At 41.8% G+C, this 20383-nt stretch overlaps 1 protein-coding gene across 1 annotated transcript in view; it reads left to right on the top strand.

Annotated features, from left to right (window-relative positions):
- Positions 1-20383, top strand: part of LOC115089353 — a 64327-nt gene that overhangs the window by 4393 nt on the left and 39551 nt on the right. Inside the window, exon 2 of the mRNA XM_029597442.1 lies at positions 1535-1588. Coding sequence (XP_029453302.1) covers positions 1535-1588 — 54 coding nt within the window. The remainder of the gene's footprint in view (positions 1-1534; positions 1589-20383) is intronic.

Here is a 20383-nt window from a genome sequence, read left to right as displayed (position 1 = left end):
ACTTAACCTTTTCACTCAATTTATTTTTCCAACTCTAACTTCACTTTCTGTTTTATAGAAGGTGCAGTATAACAAATGTAAAATACCTTTTTAAACTGAGCACTTATTTGTGATGCAGTTTATTGCCTGTTTTTTAGTAGGGCGGCAAATATATAAAACTTTTATAAATTTTCCATGCTTTCAGTCTTCATCTATGGCCAAATTGTAACATAAATTCTTCTGCACAATTGCCAAATCTTTTGAGTCAAATTGCAAGGCAATAGATTTATCTATGTATACCTGCATATAATTACCAGTTAATGTATTGATCTTTTGCATACTATGCAGCAATTTTATTCTGGTGCGCAACTGCTCAGCAGGAAAGGATTGCAGAAGAGTGAGTAGATGCCATTAGTGGCTTGAGTGGATCAAAGCATTCATAATTAAGATAAACAGCTGTATCACATTTACATTTCATTAAAAAGATTAATTTGCTACTGTACAGATAAGGCTAAAGTCTGTGAATAGAAAGTCCTTTCAGACTTTAGCCTGAATTTTTAAATTAGACTTGTGTTCCCAAGTTGGCTGTGAAGATTAGGTCAAGCTTACGCATGTACATTTCCATACATACTTCTGAAAACTGATTTCCACGCCTCATCCCCAATCTAATGAAACGTCTCGTTTTTATGCATATAAAAATATGTGCATAAGTTAGTCACACATCTACTTTCACATACACAGCCCCCAAGCAATTTTTAAAAGCCCATTTATGTGTGTAAATCATTTAGAAAATCAGGCCAATTGTGAAGAAATTATTGTATTTTCAGTTGAAGTCTATGGGCTGGATATACAAAAATGAGAAAAACTATTTAGTTTGTGAGGAAAATAACTTCATACATATGGCTTCATGTGAGATCTGTTGTTAGATCAACTCAAGAGATTAAAATTAACTTTAAATTTGTTACTGATGAAGCCAGATATATAGTATGTACTTTCTAATGGAGTAAAATTGGCTTAGGGAGAGTTTCTTCCTAGTACTAATGAGATGGACAGTTTGACTAAAATCATTTTATTTTATAAGCCCCACTACTGCTTCACCTTTTGGTTCTGCACACTGGTTCTCTTTATGGTGTCACAGGAATGCTTTCTTTGAAGTTAACTATCAGATACTTTTTAGCTAGAAGCAAAGGTTTCAGTAGTTCAATAACCTTGTTTCTTTTTCTGGTCTGATAGATATGGGTAATGCACAATTGCACATGCTGTGTGTTTAATTTTCAGTTTTGGAACATGGTGATGAAACAGAAATGGTGACTAAAATATAGTTTTTCAAAGGGGTGTACTTCTGGGCCAGATGTACTAAAGACTTTTTCCCATTTTATATCTATGGGAAAAAAATTAGTACATTGGGTCCTTAGTAAGGATTTTAAGGAACTAATAGCCTGGTGTGCCAAGTATTTTTCCCAATCTGTGAATATGGGGGAAAAAAGCTTAGTAAAGCAGGCCCTAAACAGGATTATCAGATGATCAGAAACGGTTGTGTCACTTGTCCCTGCAGGAGGAAGAAATGTGAGAAAGTTTCATTACAAGCCTCTTCAGATCGATGGGAGGGGTAAGTATCATGTGGCTGTGCCATTGAAAGTGCTGCTTGATCATCCACTGTCTAGAATTGTCTTGTGCATATACAAGTGGGGAAAACTGATATGCTGCTGGGATGGGGGTAAATTGCAAGGTACATTGAAAAGTAATATCTGCAGTAATGAAGCAAAATTCAAAAACAGGATTATTCCCGAAGGACAATACAAAAACTGAGGAGTATCCCTGCAGGTTAAGCAACCATAAGAAGTCTATAAAAGTTCTAATCAAATTTAAAAAAATGAATGAAAAGGACACTTTATTATAAACGCTGCATTCATCGTACAGATAACAGGTAGGTTAAAAGTGTAATCATAATTTGCCATGAAAAATACTCCAAAACATTTTTTTTTTCAGAAAAATATTTTAATGGTCAGTCATGAATTTTCACCCCCTAAAAGTGTATGCTATCACTCTCCATGTGCAAATTGAATCGTTCAAATAAATCCACATCCCACTTCACAGGTAGTTGAACCAAAGCCCCCAACAAAAAGGGCCTTTACTTTGCTGTAAAATTGCTTTTTTGAGAGGGTCTGAAAGGAAGGGAGTCAAAAAAGCTTACAAATAAAATTGTTGTAGATTACCAGCACGTAACTATCGCCAATAACTTCAGCTCTATCAGGAGACTGTTTCAGCAGCATGGATATTCCAATCTGTCATTTACTAGAAGAGATCCTTTGAACCACCAGATGTTTGAAAACTTGATGGAATGTCTGAAATATACAAAAAACATGTTTACACAGTGCACGATTGCTTATCCTCATTTTATACTTGAAAAAGCCAGCACACAAATAATATATGCATGGTCAATAATTTGTTAGGCTTACAATCACATCTTCATTTTTCACAAAGGGGCAAATCTTTAATCTTGCGCGAGGGGGAGGATCACGTGATGCACTGAGGGTGAAGGATGTGATTTCCTCCCTCTCGGCGTCCAGCCTCCGAAATCGACCCCCATCTGCATCGATACAGTCAGCTAAGTGGCTGTAAATTAATAGGGGCATAGCCCTCTGTTACACAGCGCTCTTTGTTGGGTATGCCGGCTTGCCCTGTTAAATCAGTTAAGGAAAAAGGAAAAGAAGCATTGCTTCCTAATACAGAGCCAAAAATGGCCGCCGCAGCGGGCCCTGCCGAGCAACTTACAGTGCCGGCTCTTGCCGAAATTGTCGGCAGTCATCGAGGCATTGGGGCCCGAATTAAAATCCATATCGATGGCAGTAGCAGAGATTTCAGCGAATTTAAACAAGTTCGAGGGCCGATGCACCGAGCTAGAGAGCCGTGTGTCTGAGGCGCAAGATGGCCTCCAGACAACTTTCGCTCTCCTCAGCACATGGCCCCCTCCGAGTTGAACAGGCACACCGGCTGGGTGCCCGGAGGCCAGAGGCCCCGAAACCGCGGGTAGTGGTGGCCAAAATATTCAATTTTGCTCACAAACAAGAAATACTAACTGCAGTGCAGAAGGGCCAGGCACTCCTTTATGAGAACCATAGGGTGCTCATCTTTCAAGACTTTTCTGCTACAGTGGCTGCTCGGAGGCGAGCCATGGCTCCTATATGCTCCCAATTGTTAGCACAAGGGATTCGGGTCTCCCTGATCTACCCGGCCCGTTTAAGAGTGGCGATGGAGACCGGGGTGACTTGGTATACCTCACCCCTGGAGGCCAGATCTCTTTTACGGGAATCGGCAGCAGTAGCATCGGGATCTGCTCCAGCCTCACCTCACAGATGCGTTACTGTTCCAGTGGGGAACATGGCTGACTTCACATAGCTCTGCAAGCAAAAATTTTTTTCGGATTTGGCCTTATGTTACCGCTCAGGCGGATTATAAATTTTCCCTGGCTTTATCTCTATGCATAGCTGGACTGCACCCTGCAATATCGTATAAAGGAGTTCTCTGTTTATTTTGGCTCCCATTTTTATTAGAGGAAGCCCAACTCATCGGGGGATGCCCTTGTCTGATTTTTTCTGTCACACAGCACTCCAGTTTGGTTTTTTTTTTGGTAGGTTTTTAGTGTGACCTTCCTGTTTGTGGATCCGGTGCAACACAGTCTAGCTCTTGGTCAATGCAGAGCTCCTGGGGCTGTGTTTATTCTTCTATTTGTTGCATCCTTATAGTGGCACTTTTATTTTTATTTCATCCAGGGGACGAGAAGTAAGCCTACTTTCTGCCTACACTCTATTTTACCTATTTGATCTCCAGTTTATGCAGTATTTTTTCTTGCTGAAGGCTTATTGTTTATGTACTCTCTGGGAATATATGGGGGTTTATAATTGCTTATATCCCTCATACTTCAGGTGTCTATGATCGTTTATATGTTTTCCTGGAGCCATGGTCTCATACTTTTCTTTCATACTTATGATCTGGTTAATTTGATTGTGTTCATCACAAATTGTCTAAGTTGCTGATGGATTTTATACTCATATTGTTGTAAATATTTTTTACTTGTTTATGCAGATGGGGGTGGGCGGGAGGGTGGGACAAGCCAGCATGGTAGTGTTCTCCCGGTTGGGTCAGGGAGAAGTCCTCGCTGATGACTTTGTGAGGCTAGGGGTGTGTGTGGGGGGGATTTTTTGGATAGTTGGGCTTTTGGGTTTTTGGGGTAATGGGGTTTGGAACTATTTGCTAATCTCACATCAGGTCTACTTTGTTGAGCTGCATAATTCACTCAGTCCTAACGAGTTATGTGGGTGGGGGTTCCGGCTGGGAGGACCTCCACCGCAGGGAAAATTGCTGAATTCTTTTCTTGGAAAATCTACAATTGATATCTCTCTAGTAATGTAACTAATCTAGTTACCTGGAATGTCTGTGGGATAAATTCACCTATTAAAAGGTCCAAAAGTCTCTCCGTTCTTAAGCGCAAGCATGCAAATATCGCGTTCCTGCATGAAACTCATTTGACGGATGGGGAGCATGATAAATTAGGTAGACTATGGGGTGGGAAGGTGTATTATGCCTCTGGATCCACTAAATCGGCAGGAGTACTTATATGGATTAATAAACATGTTCCCTCCAGGTTCATTCTACTGTTAAAGATCCCTTGGGGCGTTACCTTATATTGATAGCTGAGTTATATCAGACAAAGGTGATTTTGTGTAATATATATGTGCCCAATAACTATAGCCACAGCTTTTATCAAGAGATCTATAGATTACTGGTACCATATGAGGAGGACTGTCTACTGATAGGGGGAGACTTTAATACAATTCGTGGTGGCCATTTGAATCGGTCCTCCTCCTCGGGAGCCAGAGTGGGATTTGGAAAGGGACCTTCCTTCTTAGAAAATTCTCTCCACTTAATAGATGCCTGGCGCATCCTGCACCCGGGTGAGAAGGATTTCACGCATGTGTTTTGAGCCCACGGTACCCTGTCTCGCATTGATTATTTTCTCATTAGCGCTCGCAGCCTGTCTATGGTGGGGATGGTAACCATTGGGGACATTATAGTTTCCGATCACGCCCCGGTATCTCTGGGATTGCAGATCGGGAAGCGTTCTTCAGCCACCTTTCGGTGGAGATTTCCATTTTATCTTGCTAATGATGTCAAATTTCAGGAGTATTTGCAAGCCCGCTGACTGGACTATTCCACTTTAAATGCCCAACATGTGGATGATCCGTTGTTGTTTTGGTATACGGCCAAAACAGTGATAAGGGGTGATATTATTTCTTATATTACCCATCGGAAAAAAGATATAGACCACAGGATCTTGACCTTAACAGCTAAATTGCACAGGGCCAAGGAAAAATACGCATGGGGCACAGGTGCAGTATTTCTCGATCCAGCGGGAGCTTAATACTTTATTACATCAGCGGGCTCGGAAGAGCTTTCTATACTATCAGTACAAGCTTTACCAACATAGTAATAAAGCGGGTAAAATGCTTGCTAATTTGGTTTGTACCACGCATGGGCCTAGATATGTCCCAGCTTTGCGCTCCCCCACGGGTCGGATTTTCATGGCCACAGAGGATATTTTGCATCAATTTAGAGAGTTTTACAGAGGGCTATATACCTCTGAGCATTGGGACCCGGAGGCCTGCGATCAATTTTGTGAGCAATTACACCTTCCCCATATGACTTGTGACCAGCAAGCCTTACTAAATAGCCCGGTGACGTTAACTGAGGTGACCTCGGTTATTGGGAATGCTAAAGCTTTTAAAGCTCCTGGGCCGGATGGATATGGGGCAGAATTTTATAAGTGCATCTTGGATCTAGTGGGACCACCCTTGGTTCAGGTCATTGCAGCTCTAGCAGCTGATGGATCCTTCCCAACCCATACTAATACGGCTAACATTACGCTTATTCCTAAGCCGGGGAGGGATCCATTGGCATCCGAATCCTACAGACCTATTTCCTTATTGAATTTTGATCAAAAAATATTGACTAAAGTTATGGCAGATCGATTATCTACTATACTCCCTTCTTTGGTTGGGCCCTACCAGGTGGGCTTTGTAAGAAAGAGATATGCCCTGAATAATATATGGAAAATCTTGGCAATGACGATGTGCCAGCAGATGGAGGCACCTTTCATTGCAATTAGTTTTGATGCCGAAAAGGCATTTGATAGGGTGGAATGGGGTTATCTTTTTGGGGTATTACGGCAGATGGGGTTTGAGGGGTTTTTCTTGAATGTGGTCTGCCTTCTTTAACAAGATCCGGAGGCTATTGTGTAGTGGTGAACAGCTCCGCCTCTGAGGCCTTTTCAATTACTAGGGGAACTCGACAGGGCTGCCCTTTGCCCCCCTTGTTATTTGTCCTTCAACTTGAGCCCTTGTTGCAGAAAATACAACTGGACAAAATGATTAAGGGGATGCGTCTACAGTCGTCCACCTTTAAGTATGCCGCTTTTGCGGACAACATATTAGTTTTTCTTACAGATCCCAAGAAGTCTTTAGCATCTCTTCTGCAGATTTTTTGGACATATGGGAACTTTTCCGGTTTTCGACTCAATTTGGATAAATCGGCAGCCCTGCCATTCCCTAACTCTTTGGAAGCTAGTTGGGGAGATGACTTTCCTCTAAAATGGGCGGGAGCCTCGTTTAGGTATTTGGGCATTGTCATACCCAGGGATCTTTCCCATCTATATAAACTTTAATGCACACCCCCTAATAAAACATACTCAGGATAAATTGACCACTTGGGCTCATCTACCTTTATCACTGGGAGGCAGAGTTCACTTTTTTAAAATGACCATTTTGCCGAAGTGGTTATATCTTTTTCAGAACCTACCAATGCTCCTCTGAGCGGTGGAGTTACGACAATTGGATAGGGCACAGCGGTGTTTTTATTGGAGGGGGGGGGGGGGGAAATCCCGGGTACCACTAACGTGGTTGCATGAGAAATGGGGGAAGGGGGGTTTAGGAGTCCCTGATTTAGCTCTTTATAATTTGGCTGGCAACCTTCGTTTGATCAGAGACTGGTTATTGGATAAGTCCACTGTCATCAATCTATCCGCTGATGTTGAAATAGCCGCCTCCATCTCCCTTAAATTTGTTCTCCAGGCTCTGGCAGTAGCGCTACCCACATTTTTGGTACAAAATGTACTTACCAGACCCATCCGGACCTCCTGTATTCGACTTACACGTTTGTTACAAATCCCGCGCATTTGCGCTTATTTTTTGCCGGTCCAGGGGAACCCGGATTTTACCCCAGGATCTCAAACTGTGGCTTATCACAGGTGGCGTACGAAGGGAATCCATTTGCTGGGACATGTGCTGACCCCAGGGGGTACTATTATGTCTTTCTCTGATCTTAGGGTGCATTATGGGATACATACTACGGAGGTGTTTCCGTACTTGCAATTGCAGCATTATGTGGGTTCTCTTCCCCCTTTCGTTCGTCAGGCCTCTCACTTCCATGCTCTGGATACTATTTTCTCCTTTGAAAAGGAGCGGGTGCCTTCACTGTCGCAATATTACCAGCGGCTCAAGCAGCTGGCAGCTGTGGACACTTGCTCTGTTCTGGTAGACAGATGGAATGGTGATGGGGTGTTTACGGTCAATGTATATATAATTAAAGCGGGATTCAGGCGCTTTTCCCAACTCTCGGTGAACTCATATTTTAGAGAAATGCAATACAAATTTTTGCGCAGGAGTTATGTATCAGCACAGGGGGCCTTCCATCTACGTATCTCTCTATCCCCAGCTTGTACATGTTGTAGGCATACAAGGGGTACCTTGTCCCATGCTTTTTGGGAATGCCCCCCTATTCATAATCTGTAGGTAAAATTGGTTCGGTATCTAGAGACTTTTGTTGGGGGTCCATATTCCTCTATCTCCCCTATGGCTCCTGTTTGGTTGCATTTCTCCATTACGCATTCGTGGCTTGGGAATCCACTTGCTTATTCAAAAGGCGTGTCTGGTGGGGAAGAAAGTTATTTTATTACATTGGCGAGAGGTTTTGCCTCCTTTGTATTGGACCTGGCGAAATTGGTTCCATCGAATGATGCTCCTGGATGCGGCGGCGATGAAGCTTTCCCCTCGCCACAGAAAGCGGTTTCTTGATGTCTGGGACGTTTATTTGCAATCGCTACCACAGCATATTCGTAGTTCGATTCTCAATGAGTAACTACATATCGAATTTCCAGGACTGAGTGCCTTTTTATCGGTTGTTTTTTCTTTATCTCTCTTGCCATATTTTCAATGGCCTGCTAATGTTTCTCTCTGCATATTTATTTATTTATTTATTTCGGGTTTTTATATACCGGCATTCGAGAACGCAGTCCCATCATGCTGGTTCACATAAAACAAGGGTGCATCGTAAACAAAACTAAAACAATGGTGCGGAAAAAGGCAGTTACATATAACAGGGTGATTAGAACTTGGCAGAGAAAGAAGAGAAAGGACAGGTTATTAATTCAAACATGTGAACGATAGTGGAGATGGTTAATCATGGTGTATGTGAAGGTAAGGATGGGTGTGGATGTGTGAATATCCATGTCTTTAGTCTTTTTTTGAAGGTTGAGATGCATGTTTCCAGTCTGAGGTTTGAGGGGATGGAGTTCCATAACGGTGGAATGGCTGTAGAGAATGCCCGATCTCTTAGTGTGATGTGTCTGGTAGATTTGGGCGGTGGTACCTGTAGCGATCCTTTGTATGCATCTCTTGTTGGTCTTGATGAATTATGTAGTTGGAGAGGGATTTGTAGGTCGATGGGAGCCAGTAGGTGGATATTTTTGTATGTGGTAAGGATGGCCTTGTATATTATTCTAAAGTGTATAAGTAACCAATGGAGGCTCTTTAGGATGGGGGTTATGTGATCCCTTCTCCTGGAATTTGTCAGTATTCGTGCAGCTGCATTTTGTACCATCTGAAGCGGTTTGGTGTAAGAAGCGGGAAGACCAAGTAGGATGGTGTTACAATAGTCTAATTTTGAAAAAATGATTGCTTGCAGGATGGTTCTGAAATCTTGGGCATGGAAAAGAGGTCTAATTCTTTTCAGCACCTGTAGTTGGTAGAAACAGTCTTTGGTTGTTTTGTTGATAGTGGCTTTGAAATTCAGGCGATTGTCAATTAGGACTCCTAGGTCTCTCACTTGTGTGATTGTTGGTGTGTCTTGTTGTGTCGAGGTGATGGTGCTGTTCTCAGAGGTGATGAGCAGGAGTTCAGTTTTGCCAGAATTTAGTACCAGGTTTAGGCTGGTGAGGAGGAGCTGAATTTTTTGAAGGCATGTGTTCCAGTAAGTCAGCGTTTTTGCAAGGGAATCCTTAATGGGGATCAGGACCTGGATATCATCAGCGTACAGGAAATGTTTGAGGTTGAGGTCGGTGAGAAGTTGGCATAATGGTATGAGGTAGATATTAAATAAAGTAGGAGACAGGGAAGAGCCCTGTGGGACTCCTACTGATGAAGGGTATTGTGAGGATTCTTTGTTCTGTAGCTTGACCTTATATCTTCTGTTGCTGAGAAATGATATGAACCAGGAGAGTGCTGTGCCTGAGATACCTAAGGAGGCTAGCTGATTAATGAGTAGGGAATGGTTAACGGTGTCAAAGGCTGACGAAAGGTCCAGTAGGATCAGTAAGAAGGCTTGTCCTTTATCAAGGCCCAGGATGAGGTGATCTGTTAAGGAGATGAGGAGGGACTCCGTGCTAAGTGTTTTGCGGAATCCGTATTGTGATGGGAATAGGAGGTTGTTTTCTTCTATGTAGTTTGAGAGTCGGGTGTTCACCAATTTCTCCATGATCTTGGCTATGAAGGGGAGGTTGGCGATCGGTCGGTAGTTGTTTGGGTCATTAGATCTAGGTTTGGTTTCTTGAGTAGTGGTTTGAGCGAGGCCAATTTGAGGTCATCTGGGTAAGATCCTTGTGGTGTTGAGCAGTTTATGATGTCTGACAGGGATTTGGAGATCGTGTCCGGAATTGATAGAAGCAGTTTCGAGGGGATGTGATCTGATGGGTGAGAGGATGGTTTCATTTTCCATAGAATATCTTGGATCTCGATTGGAGGAAGTGAGTTCAAGTTCGACTAAGCGGGTATTGTTGATGGCGGTCTGAGGTGAGGTTGATGTAGAAACGGTGTTAGGGGGAAGCTGCGTTAGAAGTTTGCTGATTTTGTTGTTGAAAAATATTGCTAGTTCTTCCGCTTTAGATTTAGCTTGGGTGAGAGCGATTTCTGGAGGGCTTGTTTGTGTGAGGTTAGAAACGTAGCTAAAGAGGGCTTTAGCGTCGAAGACTAGGTGGTGGATCTTGGATGCGTAATAATTCCTCTTGGATCTTAAAGTATTGGATTTATATTGGTGCAGAGTTGATTTATAGGTAGATAGGGTGATGGTGCATGGGTTTTTGCGCCATTTAGCCTCTTTTTGTCTTAGCAGTAGTTTAAGCTTTTTTAGCTCTGGTGTGAACCACGGTTGTCTTTTGGATGAATTGGGGTGTGGTTTTTTTGTTGTTAGAGGGCATAGCTTGTTGGCAATGGATTCCGTGATGTTGTTCCAAGATCGTAGAACTGAATTTGGATTGGTGAGATCTACTTGAGTGAGATGTGATGATATGTGATTGCTAAGATCTTCCATGGAGCATGTTTTCCTGTAAGTGAAGCAAGGGGAGGGTATGCGAGATGGACTGGTATCTTTTATTGAGAATGAAGATGTTATGAGGGAATGATCTGACCAAGGGACCTTCGTGCAAGTGGGGTGCTGAACAGGTTTAATTGCTGTATTGACGAAGATGAGGTCAAGCGTGTGGCCAGCTTTGTGTGTGAGTTTGTTGACTAGTTGAGAGAAACCTAAAGCGGAGTATGCTGTGAGTAAGGCATATGTAGACCTTGGTTTACGTAAGGTATTGGGGAGGGATGGGGGTGGGAAGGAAGTTCGATTTGGGGGGAAATATGCACTGTTTGTGGTTTCTGTTATATATTCTGTCGGAGACTAGCTCAGGAACACACCACTCTCCATATTTTTCCTGTATAAAATAATAAAAACCAATTAAAATTAAACTTGCGCGAGGGCGCAGATTTGTTCACGCAACCCGGCGCGAATAAATCTACGCCTGATTTTATAACATGTGCGCGCTGCTGCGCGCATGTTATAAAATCCAGGGTCGGCGCGCACAGGGGGGTGCACAATTGTGCAAACTGCGCGCGCCGAGCCGAGCAGCCTGCCTCCGAGGCTGCTCCGAAATCGGAGCGGCCTTGGTGGGAACTTTTTTTTTGTCCCCCCAAAAGTTTTGTTCCCCCCCACACACCTTTCCATCCCTTCCCCTATCTAACCCACCCCTCCAGCCCTAACTAAATTCGCCCCCTACCTTATTTCATGGAGTTACACCTGCCTCTGGCAAGCGTAACTTGTACGTGCTGCTGGCTCCCTGCCCCTTACAGGCCGTTGTGCCGGAGCATTCGGCCCCGCCCCCTGACTTCCGTCATGCCTCCGGCCCCGCCCACGGACCACCGCCACGCCCCCAGCCAGCCCCTTATTCGAAGCCCCGGGACTTAACGCGCCGCCGAGCTTATGCAAGATAAGCTTGGCGTGCGCAGGGGGAGGCAGGGGTAGGTTTTCGGGGGTTGCGCGCGTATCTTACACGCGCAACCCTTTGAAAATCTACCCCAAACTGTGTCAAACAAGAGAATTCCAAACTGGGGGCCTACATGAGCCCACCTGCCTGTTGAAAAGAGACCAATCATAGAACAAATTCAAATGTGTGTGATAAGTGATATATAGAGTGACAGCCTGAAAATTTACAAAAAAAAAAAAACTTGCCATATTGATTAAGGCCAAATGGGCTCAAAGTGCTCCACTGAAAGATAAAGTGATATTCATAGCTTAATAAACTTATTTCCACTGTGACAAGCTATGATGTGTTGGATGATAGAACAATTTGATATCCTCCAAAGTATTATTAAAAGAGAGTTCATGCTCAACAAGGGGAACATCCATTTTCTTAGTGTGGATACAGCTCCTGTCTTCACCTATCCAGATCTTGATGTGATGTTTAGTTTGACCAACATAAAGTTTAAAGCATGGACAGATAATAATTTGAGAATTATAGTCGAATCAACCCAGTAACCTATACAAAAATGTAATTGAGGATGAGTAAATTGAAATTCCAACACATGGACACAGGGAGCAATTTCCACATTTAAATCAACCATAGGAGCTAGTGTTAATCACAGAAAGTGATTAGAATGAAGAAACAAGATGATCTCGCAAATTCATACATTTTGTTAAAAGCAAATACTGGTGGATCTGTAAATATATTCAGGTGAATTTCCAAAGGCGTTAACGTAAATGTAACATACTATCATAGCAATTTTCAAAAGCCATTTACACGCATAAAGTACACTTACATGTGTAAATCATATGGACATAAGAACATAAGGCTTGCCATACTGGGTCAGACTAAAAGTCCATCAAGCCCAGTATCCTGTTTCCAGCAGTGGCCAAGCCAGATCACAAGAACTTGACAGGATCCCAAGGGGTAGATAGATTCCAAGCTGCTTATCCCAAGAATAAGCAGTAGATTTCTGCAACTCTCCCTTAATAATTGTTAATGGAATTTTCCTCTAGGAACTTGTTCAAACCTTTTTTAAATGCAGCTATACTAATAGTTTTACCACATCCTCTGGCAACGAATTCCAGAGCTTAATTATGCATTGAGTAAACAAATATTTTCTCGTATTAGTTTTAAATGTATTACCTAGTAACTTCATTGTATGCCCCCTGGTCTTTGTACTTTTCGAAAGAATAAACTGATTGTTTACTTGTTCCATTCCGCTCATTATTTTATAGACCTCTATCATATCTCCCCTTAGCCATCTCTTCTCCAAGCTGAAGAGACCTAACCTCTTTAGCGTTTCTTCAGAGGGGAATTGTTCCATCCTCTTTATCATCTTGATCACCGTTCTCCGTACCTTTTCTAATTCTGCTTTAGATTTCTTGAGATGTTGTGACCAGAACTTAACACAATACTCAAGATGAGGTTGCACCATGGAGCGATACAGAGGCATTATGATTCTCTGTTTTATTCTCCATTCCTTTCTTAATAATCCCTAGCATTCTATTTGTTTTCTTGGCTGCTGCTGCACACGGAGTAAAAGATTTCAATGTATTTTCAATGATAACACCTAGATCCTTTTCCTGAGTGGTGACTCCTAATGTGGAACCTTGCATTTTGTAGCCATAATTTGGGTTAATCTTCCCTAAGTGCATCAATTTGCACTTGTCTACATTAAATTTCATTTGCCATTTGCATGCCCAGTCTCCCAGTTTTACAGTGTCCTCTTGCAATTTCTCACAATCCTCTTGTGATTTGACAACTTTGAATAATTTTGTGTCATCGTCAATTTTGATCACCTCACTTGCTGTTCCCATTTCCAGGTCATTTATAAATATATTAAAAAGCATTGGTTCCAGAACAGATACCTGGGGCACTCCACTATTCACCTTTTTCCATTGGGAAAATGTATCATTTATCCCTACTCTCTGTTTTCTGTCTTTTAACCAGTTGGCAGTCCACAATAGGACACTGCTACGTATCCCATGACCTAAGAAGTTTCTCATGAGGAACTTTGTCAAATGTTTTCTGGAAATCCAGATACACTATATCAACTGGCTCACCTTTATCCACATGTTTACACTTTCAAAAGAATGTAGCAAATTTATGAGGCAAGACTTCCCTTGGCCAAATCCATGTTGGCTTTGTCCTATTAAACTATGCGTATCTGTATGTTCATCAGTTTTGTTCTTTATGATAATTTCTACCATTTTGTCTGGCACAGACGCCAGACTCGCTGGTCTGTAATTTCCTGGATCACCCCTTGATCCCTTTTTAAAAATTGGCGTTACATTGACAACCTTCCATCTTCAGGTACCATAGATGATGTTATTGATAGTTTAAAAATTTCCAATAGCAGGGCCGCAGTTTCATTTTTCAATTCTTTCAGCACTCTGGGATGTATACCATCTGGTCCAGGTGATTTGCTACTCTTTAGTTTGTTAGTATTTGCCCTAGTACATCTTCCAGGTTCACTGAGATTTGTTTCAGTTCCTCTGAATTATCACCTTTCAATATCATTTCTGGCATGGGTATATCTCTTATATCTTCCTCAGTGAATACTGAAGCAAAGAATTCATTTAGTGTCTCTGCTATGGCTTTGTCATCCCTAACTGCTCCTTTTACACCTTGATCATCTAATGGTCCAGCTGACTAGATAATGTTGTGATCACTATTGCCAAGTGGCTCCAACACTGTTACCTCTCGCACCAAATCCTATCATCCACTAAGGACTAGGTCTAAAATAGTTTCCCCTCTTGTTGGTTCTTGTACCAGCTACTCCATGAAGCAGTCATTTATTTCTTCTAGGAACTTTACTTCTCTAGCATGTCCTGATGCAGCATTCACCCAGTCAATTAGTGGGGTAATTGAAATCACCCATTATTACTCTGCTGCTGATTTTGTTAGCTTCTCTAATTTCTTTTAGAATTTCATTGTCTGTTCATTCTGGCCAGATGGATGGTAATACACCCCTATGCCGATGATGTCCAAATTCTCCTCCCAATAAATGACAACATGACCAGTACATTAAAACTCTGGAGCATCCACCTCAAAGCAATCCAACAACTACTAACACAAATGGCCTTCACCCTCAACCACAACAAAACCGAGATACTCTATATATGCAACAAAATCTCACCCATACCTGACCCCCCAACTCAATAACTGCATAACAAACAAAGACATTATCCTTGCTGAAAAAGATCTAGGAATCACATTAGACACTGAACTAAACCTCAAGAAGCACATTAATAATACTATAAAAGATGGATTCTACAAGCTCCAAGCCTAAAGAAGATCAAGCCTCTCCTACACCCTCAGGACTACAGAATAGCAGTACAAGCCCTTCTGTAATCCAAACTAGACTATTGCAACGCAATAAGCCTAGGTCTACCAGCTTCCACTCTTAAACCACTTCAACTCCTACAAAATGCAGTGGCAAGAACACTCAATAGCAGCAAGAGGTCTGACCACATCACCCCAATTCTCAAAGGGCTTCATTGGTGACCGATCCCCTACAGAATGCAATATAAAACCTTTTCCCTCATCCACAAAGCATTATACAATAACAAAACGGAATGGATGAATGTTGTACTTCACTTCCAAAATCCACAAAGGAATCTAAGCTCCACAAACACTGGTCTTCTCACAACTCCCTCCCCAAAACTAACCCACCGCAACTCAACCAGAGAACGTGCTTTCTCCATAGCAGGACCCCCCCCCCCCTATGGAACAGCCTCCCCACTGACCTAAGACTTGAGCCAACGTCACAAACTTTCAAAAAGAAACTAAAAACATGGCTCTTCCAAAAGGCATTCACAACATCATGAGAACAAATCACCACGCAACTCACTCTCACTCACTCCTCCCCTATCCTATCCTCCCTCCCTCCCTTTCAATCACCCACTAACCCCCTACTACACTCACTAACCCCTCTTCTCCACGAAATACCCAGTCTCCAATTCCGCCTATCCATCTAACGCACTCCTACATCAATCCTATGTGACTAAAATAACATAGAATGCCTAACCTCCACATACCTAAATGAACATAAAAGAAACCCCCTCTCAAGTTTATCTTTACCTGATTTATTTGCTTCTTAAACTTATCTTTATTTGCCTTATCTATCTACTAAATCTCTCTCTCCCTGTTTTGCTCTCCAACTTACTACACCCTTTTGCATTGTAACCTTTTTTTAACTTGTTCTGTGTAAACCGATGTGTTAACATACGTTGAATGTCTGTATATAAAAACAAAACAAATAAATATTACTGTTTTATTCCCTTTTTTACCTGGAATTTCTATCCATAAAGATTAAAAATTTCATTTTGTTTCCTGCAAAACTTTTGACTTAGTGCTCTCTAACATATAATGTCATCCCTCCACCAATTTGATCCATCCTATCATTTCGATATAATTTGTACCCTGGTAACAGTGTCCCATTGGTTATTTTCCTTCCACCACGGATAAAATTCATTTATATGTGTAAACTCCAATTTTATACGTGTAAATGCTTTTGATTACCAATATTTTTAACGATAATTAGAACAAAATGAGAATGGAATTGAGCATACTACATGTGACAATTGACTTCTGTTGGCATATAATGCTCATTTGAAATTGCTTTTAAAGCAAGAGCCAGAATAGCTCCTCTGAGAAAACTTCTGGGTCATTCTTGCAGTTTGATGCTTGTCTTCCTAGACAATAGTATAGAGACATCTAAGGCAAAGAAATTGACCGATAGGAATGTTATCTCTCAATTGACATGGATGATGATTATCATAATGCAATAGATTATTATGATCTGTAGATTTGTTGTAGTGGCACCTCCCATCCAATTTATATATCATGTCAAGGAATGAAATACAATTTATTCTTCAGAGTAGTAATTATTGCATTTTAGAGCAAAGGTATTAATCCATGGAGTAAACATTTCCAATAAAACTTATGTATTAGTCCAAATAAAAATAGACAACTCAATATTTCTAAAATCTGATGTGTTCAATATTCTGAGCTAAAATTTATATTTATTTTTAAAAGTAGTTACTTTTTTTTAAATTTAGATATATATTCCACTTTTTGCACTTTTTCAGCGCTTCAAGGTGGATTACATTCAGGTACTGTAGGTATTTCCCTATCCCCAAAGGGCTTACAATCTAAGTTTGTACCTGAGGCAATGGAGGGTAAAGTGACTTGCCCAAGGTCACAAGGAACAACAGCAGGACTTGAACCCTGGTTTCCTGGTTCAGAGCCCACTGCTTTAACCACTATGCTACTCCTCTACTCCATGTTATGGACAGTGCCATAGCAGTGCCTGGTCATACCCTTAATCTTCTGAAACAATTGATCCCCAAATATGAAATAATTTCTTGTAAGGGCAATAGTAGTGAGTTTACAAATAAGTATGTTATTGGTGATGCTGATATTCTTCAAGCAATCAACTGAAATGCTTGCTGCCTGTTGGGGGATGATGATACAGAGTACTGAAATGTCGGCAGTGACCAACAACCATCCAAGTTGAACCATGCAGTTCATGCTATCCTAGAAACCTACGCCTTGGCATTTAACAGATCCAGCTCTGCTATAGTGACCCATCTTCATTTTATGGGTTCTTCCTCCATGATCTAATTGGACCTGAGGCATTCTTGTAATGTCAGTTTGTGACCCTAGATAGACCCTTGAACCTAGAAAACATTCCTTCAGCTTGTGTTGATTTAAAATTTCAGCATCCAAATATTTGTATAAATTTGTGCATGAAATAATTTCTTTACTTGCCTTTGTATTTATTGAAATATTACATTTGGGCAACAATAATTTTTCATTTCCTTATCAGTTTAACATAATATTTAATAGTTTTTTAACCACAGAAGAGAGTGCCTTGTGCTGTAATCAGTCTACTTTAGTTTAGACTGCTTTATTTTCCCAGGTAGTTCTCACTTTTAAGTGGCTGTGTCAAAAAGTAAGCTATCACAAAACATGACTTCAAAATTCACATTAAATATGGCAGTTTTTACTTTTAATGGAAGAAGTTTAAAATAGTTTGCAAACATCTGCTGTTCTTCAAACTTTTGATTTTTGCAGTTACCTAATAAGTTTCCTGCAAGATTTCTGAGAACCACCAATGAGTCCATACCCCAAGATCAGCTAGTAGAATCCCTCTCAGCTGCCTGATCATCTGTCATCCTTAGGTCAGATCTTTAACTTTCTGTTCTTTCTTATGAGGGGAGACACAGGCTTTTATGTAGTGAGCACATTAAGACTGAAAACCATTAGGGCTACATAGATGTGGGCAAGTGGGTGATATCTCCTGGCACCACCACAGATGGTCTCGCAGTCTGAATAAGCCTTTCCAGGCTTCTCTGGATACGTGACATTTTTCTGCACATATTACACTTTGTAGGGTTTGCTAAGTCCTGTTTATCTGTGGTGACAGTTAGATACATTCGCCTCTGAAGTGGTACACAGTGTTTTTTTGCGGTTTGTTCCCTCAATAATTTTTTCACCTCCTTTATGCTATTAGTGGCCTTGGCATTTTTTCAGTCCTCTTTTTTTTAAAGTCTCTGTTCTTTTTGATTCATTTACAAGGCCCCAACATTTTTTCCTTCATATGGCGTTTCTGATGTGGTGTCAGCTAACACTTTTCACCAGAAAAATTTAATGTTTTGATTTTGCATCAGCTGTTTCTTCAGCATGTCTGAAAAGACCAGCCACTTCAAGTGCTGCCCCCAATTCAACTTCAAATGGTCCATTACTAACCATCACAATGTTTGAATCCATTGCCTGAAGCCACAGCATGATGTCCCTGGTAGGGCTTTCTGCTTACAGATGTTGCCCAGAGCGGTCAAACTCTAAATATTGCAACTTCAGGACATCTTTGTTACCAAGCAAAAGTCTAGTGCATCTCCACCTGCACTGAAGGCATCAAAAGACCATAGAGATGCACCAACTGTTGTTGATGGCATCAGCATCAAGGAATTTCACTTTGTCTCAGTGCCAAGATTGAAGCATGGGTCCATGAGAAGGCGACCTTCTCTCAGTGGGAGCACTGAGAGGAGAGGATCTCCTTGCTGGTAGCTGAAAGGAATCAGTAAGTTTTACTTGGGAAATTTATTTTTTTTTTTTTTTATTGGGGAGAAGTTAACTATTGGGGTATATTATTTATTGTGTTTGTGTGCTTCTGCTTTTAATAGTAAGGCAGCTAATAAGCAGAAGTTAGTGTGTTTGTATTTCTCAACTCTCTCACCCCTCACCCACCCACCTCTAGCTCATCTTTTAATTTATAGACAGGTGCCTCTGTCACACTAAAAAAAAATAAAAATCTAAGTCTTTTAACTTCACTTCACAAATTCCCCACACCTTATTGAGAGTTTGATCATTCCCCTGTAGGCCACTACCAGACATATAGAGGCTGATACAATACAGTGCGCTCAGCCTAATAGCCTTAATCACATGCAAATGCATGTGATTAAGGCTATTAGCATTCACTCCAGATGCAAAAAAAAATGTGCGTCTAGGACGCACATTTAGCGCTCAGTAATTAAAGCCTGCCTGGAGCAGGCATTAATTGCTGAGCGCTCCTTAAACCAGTACAGAAAAGCAGAAAAAACTGCTTTTCTGTACTGCCTCCTACTTAATATTGTTGCGATATTAAGTAGGAGGAAAAACTAAATGAAATAGTTAAAAAAAAAAAATAGAAAAAAAACAAACTCTGCGTCGGTTTTCCTAACCGGCGGACTGCCGATGCCTATAGGGTTCTCGTTAGCAAGGAGGCGCTAGGAGCGCGCAAGCAAACCCTAGCACCTCCTTACTAACGTGACCCCTAATTTAAATATTGTCTGGCGCTCCCCCTTGGGGGCGCGATAAGAAAGCGGGCGCTGACTGTTCAGCACCCACTTTCTGCGCATATTTATTGCATGAGCCCCTTAGTGAATTCACTAATACATTTAAAGGACGCTAATTAGACACATTCCTACTCCCATAGCAACCTAAAACTTAACTAGGAACTGAACAATTTTGAGATGAAGGCAACAGTCCAGCAGCAAGAGGGGTGCCTCCCAGTCTTTTGCATTTAGTGTCACGTATGATTTTTTACCTGCCGGTGAGAAGTACGTGTGCACTCGATACAAAGAGCTCCTGTATCTCAGAGAATGAGTCCGATCTCTGGAGGCTAAAGTGGCAGACCTGGAGGAGCTGAGGCAGACAGAGAGGTATATAGATGAGACCTTCAGGTACATAGTAGCCAAATCCTAACTTCAGACTGGCAGCCCTGGTGCTGCCTTGGAGGAAGGTCTCATGATCGGAGAGTATCAACCTGGTGCAACAGGAAGGGATCTGTAGCAAGGACCTGCTCTCCAGTTGGTGCATTATTCTTTCGCACTGAGGATGTCGAAGGGTTAGGTCAGTCGTCATAGTTGGTGATTCAATAATTAGGAATGTAGACAGTCGGGTGGCTGGTGGGCGTGAGGATCGCCTGCTAACATGCCTACCTGGTGCAAAGGTGGCGGACCTCACGTGTTACCTAGATAGGATTTTAGTCAGTGCTGGGGAGGAGCCGGCTGTCGTGGTACATGTGGGCACCAATGACATAGGAAAATGTGGGAGGGAAGTTCTGGAAGCCAAATTTAGGCTCTTAGGTAGAAAGCTTAAATCCAGAACCTCCAGGGTAGCATTCTCTGAAATGCTCCCTGTTCCACGCGCAGGTCCCCAGAGGCAGGCAGAGCTCTGGAGTCTCAATGCGTAGATGAGACGATGGTGCAAGGAAGAGGGATTCAGAACTGGGAAGTGGGAGTC

This window comes from Rhinatrema bivittatum, chromosome 4, assembly GCF_901001135.1.
Source record: "Rhinatrema bivittatum chromosome 4, aRhiBiv1.1, whole genome shotgun sequence".
In the NCBI taxonomy this organism is placed as follows: Eukaryota; Metazoa; Chordata; class Amphibia; order Gymnophiona; family Rhinatrematidae; genus Rhinatrema; species Rhinatrema bivittatum.
This window is presented reverse-complemented; position numbering and strand designations above follow the sequence as displayed.